We start from the raw sequence: 13,391 nt of genomic DNA, 5'->3' as shown, positions 1-13,391 counted from the left end.
ACGACGATCTTGGGTAGAGAACTGCAGCATCAGCTGATGCTGCCGTTCTCTACGGGCTGCAGGAATCCAATGACGGAAGGTAGGTATCCTTCCGCACTGTATTCCTCCGCCACTTAAAAAAAAAAAGTCCCTAGTCTCACTTTATGCCATTGCTGTGTGGGAATTTCCCACACAGCAATGGCATAAAGTGAGACTAGGGACTTTTTTTTTTTTTTTTAAGTGGCAGAGGAATACAGTGCGGAAGGATACCTACCTTCCGTCATTGGATTCCTGCAGCCCGTAGAGAACGGCAGCATCAGCTGATGCTGCAGTTCTCTACCCAAGATCGTCGTGGGACACACTCGTGGACTGCTTCGGATCGTGGGTGAGTATTTTTGTGGTTTGTTATGTTAATATTTATTCCGGAAAAGACAATGGCTTCGGGGAACAATGTGACAAGTATTGGTAAGTATGTTACTCTATGTTATATGTACTGTATGTCTATGTATGTATTGTATGAATGTATTGTATGTATGTAGTATATATGTGGTATGTATGTAGCATGTAGTATGTATGTAGTATGTATGTAGCATGCATGTAGCATGCAGTATGTATGTAGCATGCATGTAGTATATATGTAGTATGTATGTAGCATGCATGTAGTATATATGTATGAATGTATGTAGCATGTAGTATGTATGTAGTATGTATGTGGTATGTATGTAGCATGTAGTATGTATGTAGTATGCATGTAGTATGTATGTAGTATGTATGTAGTATATATGTAGTATGTATGTAGCATGTAGTATATATGTAGTATATATGTAGCATGTAGCATGTATGTAGTATGTATGTGGTATGTATGTAGCATGTAGTATGTATGTAGCATGCATGTAGTATATATGTAGTATGTATGTAGCATGTAGTATGTATGTACAGTCATATGTAAAAGTTTGGGCACCCCTATTAATGTTAACCTTTTTTCTTTATAACAATTTTGGTTTTTGCAACAGGTATTTCAGTTTCATATATCTAATAACTGATGGACTCAGTTATATTTCTGGATTCAAATGAGGTTTATTGTACTAACAGAAAATGTGCAATCTGCATTTAAACAAAATTTGACCGGTGCAAAAGTATGGGCACCCTTATCATTTTCTTGATTTGAACACTCCTAACTACTTTTTACTGACTTCCTGAAGCACTAAATTGGTTTTGTAACCTCATTGATCTTTGAACTTCATAGCCAGGTGTATCAAATCATGAGAAAAGGTATTTAAAGTGGCCACTTGCAAGTAGTTCTCCTATTTGATTCTCCTATGAAGAGTGGCATCATGGGCTCCTCAAAACAACTCTCAAATAATCTGAAAACAAAGATTATTCAACATAGCTTTTCAGGGGAAGGATACAAAAAGTTGTCTCAGAGATTTAACCAGTCAGTTTCCACTGTGAGGAACATAGTAAGGAAATGGAAGAACACAGGTACAGTTCTTGTTAAGCCCAGAAGTGGCAGGCCAAGAAAAATATCAGAAAGGCAGAGAAGAAGAATGGTGAGAACAGTCAAGGACAATCCACAGACCACCTCCAAAGACCTGCAGCATCATCTTGCTGCAGATGGTGTCACTGTGCATCGGTCAACAATACAGCGCATGCATAACGCCTTTTTGTATGACCAAACAACTAAATCTTTGTTTCATCAGTTCACAGGACCTTCTTCCAAAATGTAACTGGCTTGTCCAAATGTGCTTTTGCATACCTCAGGCGACTCGGTTTGTGGCGTGCTTGCAGAAACGGCTTCTTTCGCATCACTCTCCCATACAGCTTCTCCTTGTGCAAAGTGCGCTGTATTGTTGACCGATGCACAGTGACACCATCTGCAGCAAGATGATGCTGCAGGTCTTTGGAGGTGGTCTGTGGATTGTCCTTGACTGTTCTCACCATTCTTTTTCTCTGCCTTTCTGATATTTTTCTTGGCCTGCCACTTCTGGGCTTAACAAGAACTGTACCTGTGTTCTTCCATTTCCTTACTATGTTCCTCACAGTGGAAACTGACTGGTTAAATCTCTGAGACAACTTTTTGTATCCTTCCCCTGAAAAGCTATGTTGAATAATCTTTGTTTTCAGATCATTTGAGAGTTGTTTTGAGGAGCCCATGATGCCACTCTTCATAGGAGAATCAAATAGGAGAACTACTTGCAAGTGGCCACTTTAAATACCTTTTCTCATGATTTGATACACCTGGCTATGAAGTTCAAAGCTCAATGAGGTTACAAAACCAATTTAGTGCTTCAGGAAGTCAGTAAAAAGTAGTTAGGAGTGTTCAAATCAAGAAAATGATAAGGGTGCCCATACTTTTGCACCGGTCAAATTTTGTTTAAATGCAGATTGCACATTTTCTGTTAGTACAATAAACCTCATTTGAATCCAGAAATATAACTGAGTCCATCAGTTATTAGATATATGAAACTGAAATACCTGTTGCAAAAACCAAAATTGTTATAAAGAAAAAAGGTTAACATTAATAGGGGTGCCCAAACTTTTACATATGACTGTAGTATGTATGTAGTATATATGTAGTATGTATGTAGCATGTAGTATGTATGTAGCATGCATGTAGTATATATGTAGTATATATGTAGCATGTAGCATGTATGTAGTATGTATGTGGTATGTATGTAGCATGTAGTATGTATGTAGCATGCATGTAGTATATACGTAGTATGTATGTAGCATGTAGTATGTATGTAGCATGCATGTAGTATATATGTAGTATGTATGTAGCATGTAGTATGTATGTAGCATGCATGTAGTATATATGTAGTATGTATGTAGCATGTAGTATGTATGTAGCATGCATGTAGTATATATGTAGTATGTAGCATGTAGTATGTATGTAGCATGCATGTAGTATATATGTAGTATGTAGCATGTAGTATGTATGTAGCATGCATGTAGCATGTACTATGTATGTAGCATGCATGTAGTATATATGTGTTATGTATGTAGCATGCATGTAGCATGCATGTAGTATGTATGTAGTATATATGTGGTATGTATGTAGCATGTAGTATGTATGTAGCATGTAGTATGTATGTAGCATGCAGTATGTATGTAGCATGCATGTAGTATATATGTAGTATGTATGTAGTATATATGTAGTATGTATGTTGCATGTAGTATTTATGTAGTATGAATGTAGCATGTATGTAGCATGTATGTAGTATGTAGTATGAATGAAGCATGTATGTAGTATGCATGTTGTATGTATGTAGCATGTAATTTTTTTTTTTTTTTTTTTACATTCAACACATTAGCCGGATGATAGGACTATTACTGTCCCATCATTGGCTAATGTGTCAATCACTGTCATGGTAGCAGGCATCGCCCGATGGGACTTGTAGTCCCATCGGACGATGCCTGCACAGACCCCCGAAGCCTGCACAGACCACCGGCAGGCCGGCACAGCCCCCCGGCAGGCCGGCACAGCCCCCCGGAGCCTGCACAGACCACCGGCAGGCCGGCACAGCCCCCCGGCAGGCCGGCACAGCCCCCCGGAGCCGGCACAGCCCCCCGGCAGGCCGGCACAGCCCACCGGAGCCTGCATAGACCCCCGCAGGCCGGCACAACCCCCCGGCAGGCCGTCACAGACCACCGGAGCCTGCACAGACCCCCTGGCAGGCCGGCACAGCCCCCCGAAAGGCCCGTACAGACCCCAGAGAGGCTGTACAAGGGCAGGAAAGGGTTTTTCTTATTCCGATACCGGAAGTCCCATAGACTTGAATGGGACTTCCGGTATCGGAATCGGCGATACCGATACTTTTTTTAAAGATCGGCCGATACCATCCGATACGATACTTTGAAGTATCGGACGGTATCGCTCAACTCTAGTAGCGACATCAGGGGTTTCTTCCGCCACCTCTAGGAGTGGGGAAAGGGTAAGGAAGTATGTATGGTAATTTTTGGGACTACTCCCTCTTTTTTTTTTTTTTTAACCGTCTGCCGTATACATGACTGGCACAGTTTTTTAGGGTAGGCGTCCGGCAAAGGGCATTTGCAAAGGGCGCACTCCCTGTTTTTTGCTTTGTCAGCGCACTTCTTCCCCTATAGGAGGAAAACATAAGGGGAACACTGCATCAGGGCACATTCACGAAGATTTCTTACCCTGAGCAGAAGGCTTAGGTACCGGATTACGGGGGCAAGCTGGATCCTTCGGCCTGGAGGAACTTCTGTGGCCGGATTGTCCAGTTCATTTTTTCTTTTGCTGGGAGCTGACCTGGGACCTCTCTGAGGTACGTTCCTGCTCTCGGTCCAGCTGGGTCACAGGAGCTTCTGGCTCGTCCATTGCTGCACATAAGCTAAAGCCGCTCTGCGGCATTTCTGTGCTCTTTTTTATCCTCCCCCCGGAAATCCAGGTTAACAGGTGTTATGGCCAGGGGCTAATTCCCCCCCCTGCCAACGTCCATGGACTCTCCTCCCTGCGCTTCGCCCCCCCGCCGCTGTGCCGGCGCCCGGCGACGCACAAGGGAGAAAAGCCGGCCGGCATCTGACTTCCGGCCCGACCCCCCGCCGGCCGCGTCACTTCCAGCCTCCGTGTCGCTGGCTGCCTGCGCTCCCCGCACGCCACTGAGCCACAGCCGCTGGCCCCCGACCGAGGGGAGACCGCACCAGGAGGACCGGGGGGGATCCATACTCACCTACCGGCACCGGCCCTGGAGACGGGCATCTGCCGGACCCCGCTCCCACCTGCTCCGCACACTGTCGTGGAGCCCTGCCCGGTCCCACCGTGGCGCTTCCAGGGGACCCCGCACTGCCCGAGGTAGAAGACCCCCCAGCTACCTGAGTCGGACAGCCGGCCTGGGGATTCCATGATGGTACGATCTGTAGGGAATCCTGTCCTCCAGGAACAGGAAACCAACTGATGCGTGGGAGAGGTGCCGCCCTTATGTATCTGCAGGATTTCCAGTTCCTGAAGGGCGGATACCCTCTCTCAGGTGGTGCTGTCATGGACGACCGAATAAAAGCGTGGTAAAAAAAAGGTGCACAAGCAACCGGGATAACTGCAACCTTGAAAGGATTGTTAAGAAAAGGCCATTTAAAATTTGGGTAAGATTCACAAGGAGTGGGCTGCTGCTGGAGTCATTGCTTCAAGAGACACCACACACAGATGTATCCAGGATATGGGCTACAAGTGTCGCATTCCTTGTGTCAAACCACTCATGACCAATAGACAACGCCAGAAGAGTCTTACCTGGGCCAAGAAGAAAAAGAACTGGACTGTTGTCAGTGGTCCAAGGTGTTGTTTACAGATGAAAGTAAATATTGCATTTCATTTGGAAATCAAGGTCCCAGAGTCTGGAGGAAGAGTGGAGAGGCCACAATCCAAGCTGCTGGGGGTCCAGTGTGAAGTTTCCACAATCAGTGATGGTTTGGGGGCCATGTCATCTGCTGGTGTAGGTCCAATGTGTTTTATCAAGACCAAAGTCAGCACAGCCATCTACCAGGACATTTTAGAGAACTTCATGCTTTCCTCTGCTGACAAGTTATTTGGAGATGGAAATGTCATTCTCCAGCAGGACTTGGCCCCTGTCCACACTGCCAAAAGAACCAATACCTGCGTTACAAACAACAGTATCACTGTGCTTGATTGGCAGCAAACTCGCCTGACCCTAACCCCACAGAGAATCTATGAGGTATTATCAAGAGGAAGATGAGAGACACCAGAGCCAACAATGCAGACGAGCTGAAGGCTGCTATCAAAGCAACCTGGGCTTCCATAACCCCTCAGCAGTGCCACAGGCTGATCGCCTTCATGCCATGCCGCATTAATGCAGTAATTGATGCCAAAGGAGCCCCGACTAAGTAACATATATTTCAGTAGGCCAACATTTCGTATTTTAAAATCATTTTTCAAGCTGGTGTTATAGTATTCTAATTTACTGAGATAATGACTTTTGGGTTTCCATTGGCTGTAAGCCATAATCATCAACATTAACAGAAATAAACATGTGAAATAGATCACTCTGTCTGTAATGACTCTATAGAATATGAGTTTCACTTATTGTATTGAAGAACTGAAATAAATGAACTTTTTGATGATATTCTAATTTTGTGAGAAACACCTGTAGATAATAGAAGATAGATAATAGATAGATAATGAATAGATAGATAAATGAGATAATAGACGGATCACAGCTGATACATAAAGCTGATACCAGTTCTCTTGTACATAAGGTCGGGTCCCATTGTTCTTCAATGTTCTTAAGAAGTCCAAGCAGATAACTGTAGTCCAGAGGTTGCATTTGGTGGTGTTTGCTGAACGCCTGCCATTTTCTGTATGATAGAAAAGTAAAAGTTATTGCAGTTTGCCATTATTATTATTTTTTATTACATTACAATTTTTTTTACTTTGTGTTGGCTGGTTCCTTTTTTTAACAGCATATATGAATAAGCTTTACAGCAGTCACATGGATCACAGACAACCATATCATGGAAATGATCATTGATTTTAATAGAAGAGTGTTCTGAGCATGCACTGACAGGTAATTCTGTCTGTGTTGATAATGAAATGACTGCTAGGAAATAATCTCTCCTGGGAGTATCGGCCTGTCATGGGGCTCATTATTATTGGTCAGTGTGAAAATTTCAAGATTTTAGGATTTTTTTTTTATTAATAGATAAATTGTAAAAGAATAAAAAGACACCCAATTAAAAAAAATGTTTCTAACATTTCTTCACCTATATAATAGTTCTGTGGTCTACAATCCATGAGTGGAAGATGGACTTTTACTTCTTCCATTAAAAGGGTATTCCTATATCCAATATCCTACCCGAAAATGTAGTAGGTGTAATAATAATAATAATATTAGCAAATACCTCCAATTAGAAATGTAGTATCGTTCTCTTGATTAGCTATGTCACGTGCCTTATATGTAGGGCATTCCATAGCTTAAGTATCCATGGTTATGACTAGAGTTGAGCGAAACGGGTCGAAAAATTTCAAAAGTCGCCGACTTTTGGCAAAGTCGGGTTTCATGAAATGAAACCCGACCCTAGGATGAGGTCAGCCACGAGGTCGGCGACTTACGCGCCAAAAAGTCGCGTTTCAAAAGTTTGTTTTGCGCTCTTTTTTTCAGCCAAATAGGATCCACGGACACTGTGGGCAACGTGATGACATAGGCAGGGGTCACCACCATCTTTCAGAAGGGCATGCAAGTGATTGGCTTGCTTTGGTGGGCGTCACAGGGGTTATAAAAGGGCGTGCACGCCGACCGCCATCTTACTTCTGCCGATCTTAGCATAGGGAGAGGTTGCTGCTGCTGATTCTTTAGGGAGAGCGTTAGGCAGGGAAGAAGAAAAAAAAACTGCTTCTGCTGCTAGCGATTTTGCCTGTACAACACACCAGTCACTGTGTGTGCAGTGCAAGAGGAGGCTATATTGTGGTGGATCAGCGGTGTTGGTTGTTAGGCTGCCTTCTAAGGCTTCCTGACAGCTGCATTGCTGTTTACCCACTGCTCTGCAAACTGCTTTTTTAAAAGCAATCCCAATTTTTTTCTTTTTCCTGCTGAGGTACTGAGCGTGCATTTTTTCACACCATACAGCGGTGTACGCTCCTCACACAGTACCGTGTAACGGCTGTTATCACAGCCACAGTGAAGCTATCTGTGTGTCACTCTGTGAGAATAAGTCGAGGACATGTTCCGTTCTTACAGACCTGCACCTACTAATTTTGTCTAGCTTTCAAACAGTTAAATATATTTGCTGTTTGATCACATTCAAAACTATAGAGAGACAGCGTGTGTCAGTCCGTATACTTAAAAAACACGGAGCTTGACAATTTTACGTACACCGGACAGCCGTGTACGTGCACGCTCCTCTCAGTACTGTGTAACGGCTGTTATTACGGCCACAGTGAAGCTATCTGTGTGTCACTGTGGAAGGATAAGTGGAGGACTTGTTCCGTTCTTACAGACCTACACTCTAGGGAGATTCCTATTCTGCCCAATTCTACATACACCTTGTAGTTTGTGATACACTAGCCAATTTCTGCCTGTGACATAGCGCTCTGATATTCAGTGGGCCTCACACAATCCAAAAGTGTCCAGTGTCCACTAGTGTGTGCAGAAATTCAAAATCTCCCTTATCCTGTAGTCACTTTTTTCACACCTGTGCCATCGAGCCTGTGACATAGCGCTCTGATATTCAGTGGGCCTCACACAATCCAAAAGTGTCCAGTATCCACTAGTGTGTGCAGAAATTCAAAATCTCTGTGATCCTGTAGTCACTTTTTTCACACCTGTGCCATCGAGCCTGTGACATAGCGCTCTGATATTCAGTGGGTCTCACACAATCCAAAAGTGTCCAGTGTCCACTAGTGTGTGCAGAAATTCAAAATCTCCCTTATCCTGTAGTCACTTTTTTCACACCTGTGCCATCGAGCCTGTGACATAGCGCTCTGATATTCAGTGGGCCTCACACAATCCAAAAGTGTCCAGTGTCCACTAGTGTGTGCAGAAATTCAAAATCTCCCTTATCCTGTAGTCACTTTTTTCACACCTGTGCCATCGAGCCTGTGACATAGCGCTCTGATATTCAGTGGGCCTCACACAATCCAAAAGTGTCCAGTGTCCACTAGTGTGTGCAGAAATTCAAAATCTCCCTTATCCTGTAGTCACTTTTTCACACCTGTGCCATCGAGCTTGTGACATAGTGCTCTGATATTCAGTGGGCCTCACACAATCCAAAAGTGTCCAGTGTCCACTAGTGTGTGCAGAAATTCAAAATCTCTGTGATCCTGTAGTCACTTTTTTCACACCTGTGCCATCGAGCCTGTGACAGTGGGCCTCACACAATCCAAAAGTGTCCAGTGTCCACAAGTGTGTGCAGAAATTCAAAATCTCCGTTATCCTCTAGTGACATTTTTCACACCTGCGACATCGAGCCAGTGACATAGCGCTGTGATATTCAGTGGGCCTCACACAATCCAAAAGTGTCCAGTGTCCACAAGTGTCTGCAGAAATTCAAAATCTCCCCTGTCCTATAGACACCTTGTACCTTGTTTTACATTACTATATAGTTTGTTGGATTTTGTCTACATTTCTACCAAAAATGAGGAAGGCTGGTGGAAGAGGCCGTGGAATTGGGCGGGGGTTGGCAGCTGGTAATGATGGTGTTGGTGGTGGATCTGATGGTAGTGGCAAAAGCAAAATAGGACCGAATGCAGGAGGTGTTGAGCCTGCGTCATCGTCTGGCTCCACAAGGCCTCGAAGGCTTAGTTTTCTAGGAGTTGGCAAACCGCTTTTAAAGCCAGAGCTTCAGGAAAAAGTTTTGTCTTACATTGCTGACTCAGCCTCCAGCTCTATCGCCTCCTCTTCTGAAGTTGTAAAAAATAAAAGCACTGAGTCGTCATTGGAGGCTCATGTTCATGAACCACACCTTTCCTTGTGTCCTTCACCCAAACCAAGATTGAAGGATGACACAGGCCATACTACTGATTACTCCATGGAGCTGTTTTCACATACCATGCCTGGATTATCAAGTGAAATGGTGAATTACCCAGGCCAAGATGAATCTGACATGGAGTGCACTGATGCACAGCCGCTGATAGATGATTCTGCTGGTACGTTCACTCAGAGCACTACATTGTCCTCGCAGTGTACAGAGCCAGATTCTGACCCTGATGAGACTCAGGTGCCCCTTCCCGCACACTATACCACCATACACGGTGACACAGAGGAAGGTGCACATGACATTGAAGAGGAGGTGATGGATGACCCAGTTGTTGACCCAGATTGGCATCCATAGGGGGAAGAGGGTGCTGCTTCCAATAGCTCAGATGAGGAGCATCCACAGCAGACATCGACATCGCAACAGCTGTTATCTGGCAGGCCCGGAGCACTCCAAAGACAGGTTCCAAAAATCAAAAGAGTTGCTGGACAGCTTGTCCAGAGGGTCAAAAGATCACAGCGTGCTAGGCCGCAAAATGTCTGCCAAAGTAGGAAGAGTGCAGTGTGGCACTTTTTTGAACAAAATCCTCATGATCAGGCCAAGGTTATCTGTAAGAAGTGCGCAAAGACCTTTAGCCGAGGGAAAAATCTTAAAAATTTGAATACCAGTTGCATGCTTAGACATTTAACCACCATGCACTTGCAAGCGTGGACACAACACCAAACCTCAAGTGCCACATGTGCAACTGATCACAAAGAAGGTAGTCAGCAACGCTACATTGTTTCCCCCACTGTAAGCCCACCGGTTAGCACAGCAGCAAATGTTGAGGTGTCGTTGCAAGGCCACAGCAGTCAGGGAATCCCACTGTTATATCAACGAAATACTGAATCTAGGCCATCAGAAAGAACACCAACTCCATCACCATCATCAACCCTCCCTCAGTCCGCCCTGTCCACCGCTACTTCCACCATATGCAGCTCTCAAGTCCAGCTCACCCTCCCAGACACTATGAGTAGGTCAAGAAAGTACTCAGTCTCTCATCCGCGTACACTGGGTTTGACCGCCCACATTGCCAAACTAATCTCGTTTGAGATGATGCCCTATCGGTTGGTGGAAAGCGCAGCTTTCCTAGAACTCATGGCCTATGCAGTACCACGCTATGACCTACCCAGTCGCCACTTCTTCGCTCGCAAAGCCATCCCAGCCCTCCACCATCATGTAAAAGACCGCATTGTCCATGCACTCAAGCAGTCAGTGAGTGGAAAGGTGCACCTCACAACTGATGCATGGTCCAGTCGGCATGGCCAGGGCCGTTACGTGTCCATCACTGCGCACTGGGTTAATGTGGTGGATGCAGGGTCCACAGGGGACAGCGGTGGTGGGACAGTGCTGCCTAGCCCACAGTATAGGAAACAGTTGGCTGTAGGCGTTCGACCCTCCTCCTCCTCCTCCTCCAGAAGCGAAAGCTCGTCCACAGAGCGCAGTCGTACGAGCACTCCATCTGCAGCTGCCACTGTTGCACACGAGGTGTCCCCCTATCGAGCAGCTAGTGGAAAGCGTCAGCAGGCTGTGTTGCAGATGATGTGTTTGGGCGACAGACACACCGCCGAGGTGCTGGCCGAGTACTTGAAGCGACAAACTGAGTCATGGCTGGGCAGTGTACATCTTGAGGCAGGCAAGGTAGTTAGTGATAACGGCCGTAATTTTGTGGCAGCCATAGCCCTTTCAAAACTCAGCCACATACCTTGCTTGGCTCACACCTTGAACCTGGTGGTGCAGTGCTTCCTCAAAAATTATCCGGAGTTAACAGCCCTGCTCCAGAAGGTGCGAAGACTGTGCGCGCACATCCGCCGGTCGCCTGTACACTCCTTTCGTATGCAGAAGCTGCAGCGATTGCTCCACCTTCCCAACCACCGCCTCATTATCGACATTGCAACAAGGTGGAACTCCACCCTGCACATGGTGGAGCGGCTGTGCGAGCAGAGGCAGGCCATAATGCATTTGTGGGAGGATACACGGCCAGGCACTTTGAGAGCAGACATGGAGTTGACAGGTGTGCAGTGGTCGAAGCTGAAAGACCTCTGTAAAGTCCTTCAGTGTTTTGAGGAATGCACACGGCTGGTAAGCGCAGACGACGCCATCCTAAGCATGAGCATCCCACTTATGCGTCTGCTCATGCAAACTTTGACGCACCTTAAGGAGCAGGCGTCTGCAGCCAATGTTGACGAGGAGGAAGAGGAGGAGGGAATCCTTGATGACATTCAGCCATTGTCTGCTCAGGGACCTCTCCTGGACGAGGTGGAGGAAGAAGAGGAGGATGATGGGGATGATTACTTAGGGGAGGAAGATGCATCTCGTGGGGCAAGTGAAAATGTTGGCGTGGCAAGGTCTGGTACAGGGTTTGTGCGTGACTGGAGGGATGTGGCTTTGCCAGAAAGTGCTCCTCCAACCAGCACTCGCAGTGCATCATTGACACCGGGAACATTGGCCCACATGTCAGCTTATGCCTTGTAGATCCTAAAAAGGGACCCCCGCATTGCCAAAATGATGAACGATGACGACTACTGGTTGGCCAGCATCCTGGATCCACGTTATAAAGGCAAATTACAAAACATCATGCCACAGGACAACCTTGACCTAATATTGGCTAATAAACAAGCAACTCTGGTAAATCGGTTGCTTGAGGCATTCCCAGCACACAGCAGCGGTGATGGTTCTCACACGAGCCGTACGGGCCGGGGGCAGCTTGGCAGAGGTGTTCATGGTGCACACAGCAGAAGTGGCGTTGGAGACAGGGGTTTCATGACAATGTTGTGGACTGATTTTTCAAGTACCGCTCACACAACTGGTAATACTGCATCGATGGAAAGTGACAGGAGACAGCAGTTGTCAACTATGGTTACAAACTACTTTTCCTCCCATATCGATGTTCTCCCACACAGGTCATTCCCCTTTGACTATTGGGCCGCTAAACTGGACACCTGGCCTGAATTGGCACAATATGCCTTACAGGAGCTCGCTTGCCCAGCTGCAAGTGTGCTATCGGAAAGAGTCTTCAGTGCAGCTGGATCAATCCTGACAGAAAAAAGGACCCGTCTGTCAACCCAAAATGTGGATGATCTAACCTTCATTAAAATGAACCATGCATGGGTTTCCAAGGATTTTGTCCCACCTTCCCCTGATGACACATAGGGTGACAGAAAAATGGCTTGCTTTGGTCCACCTCTTCCTGGGACTTGACCTATTTCGCCTTTTGCATCAGCTGAATGTCCAACATGAACATATGCCACTTTCTAAAACTCCCTAACTGTGCTGCTTCCCCCCCCCATGGCCGGGGTCACCACCTAGCGCACGACACCGTGCGAGTGCCGTTGCCCTGGACAGGTGGGTAGGCCGACTCTTGGGCGCGGGCACTGGCACAGGGTCCCTGATAGTGCAATCAAGTGTCTCTGACGGTGGTGGTGCACACCCGCCGTCAGACACACCGCCGTACTATGAGGGGCCCAGTGCCAGTACCGACGCCCACGAGTGGGCCCCCCTTGCTTGGGCAGGGCCCCAGCATTTGCAATCTTTACCTCTCCCTGCTCCCCCGCTGTGTAGTCTGGGTCGTCAAATCCATACTGTGCCTGCCTCCTGATGTATAGACATATATTTTGAATGTGTACGCTATCCATACATGTTATCCGGGGATACGGTACCCTTTCTCACCTTTGTGCAATCACGTGCAATCCATACTGGGCCTAACACCGTCTGAGCCTGCCTCCTGATGTATAGACATATATTTTGAATGTGTACGCTATCCATACATGTTATCCGGGGATACGGTACCCTTTCTCACCTTTGTGCAATCACGTGCAAGCCATACTGGGCCTAACACCGTCTGAGCCTGCCTCCTGATGTATAGACATATATTTTGAATGTGTACGCTATCCATACATGTTATCCGGGGATACGGTACCCTTTCTCAC

The 13,391-nt window shown here is 46.3% G+C and overlaps 1 protein-coding gene across 1 annotated transcript in view; it reads right to left on the bottom strand.

The window, feature by feature from the left end:
* The window catches only part of BAIAP3 (BAI1 associated protein 3), a 277,420-nt gene that overhangs the window by 55,385 nt on the left and 208,644 nt on the right, over positions 1-13,391 (bottom strand). Inside the window, exon 15 of the mRNA XM_073555195.1 lies at positions 6,192-6,309. Within this exon, the coding sequence (XP_073411296.1) occupies positions 6,192-6,309 (118 nt within the window). The remainder of the gene's footprint in view (positions 1-6,191; positions 6,310-13,391) is intronic.

The sequence above is a fragment of the Dendrobates tinctorius genome, unplaced genomic scaffold, assembly GCF_039654945.1.
Source record: "Dendrobates tinctorius isolate UK_male_01 unplaced genomic scaffold, ASM3965494v1 ptg000222l, whole genome shotgun sequence".
In the NCBI taxonomy this organism is placed as follows: Eukaryota; Metazoa; Chordata; class Amphibia; order Anura; family Dendrobatidae; genus Dendrobates; species Dendrobates tinctorius.
This window is presented reverse-complemented; position numbering and strand designations above follow the sequence as displayed.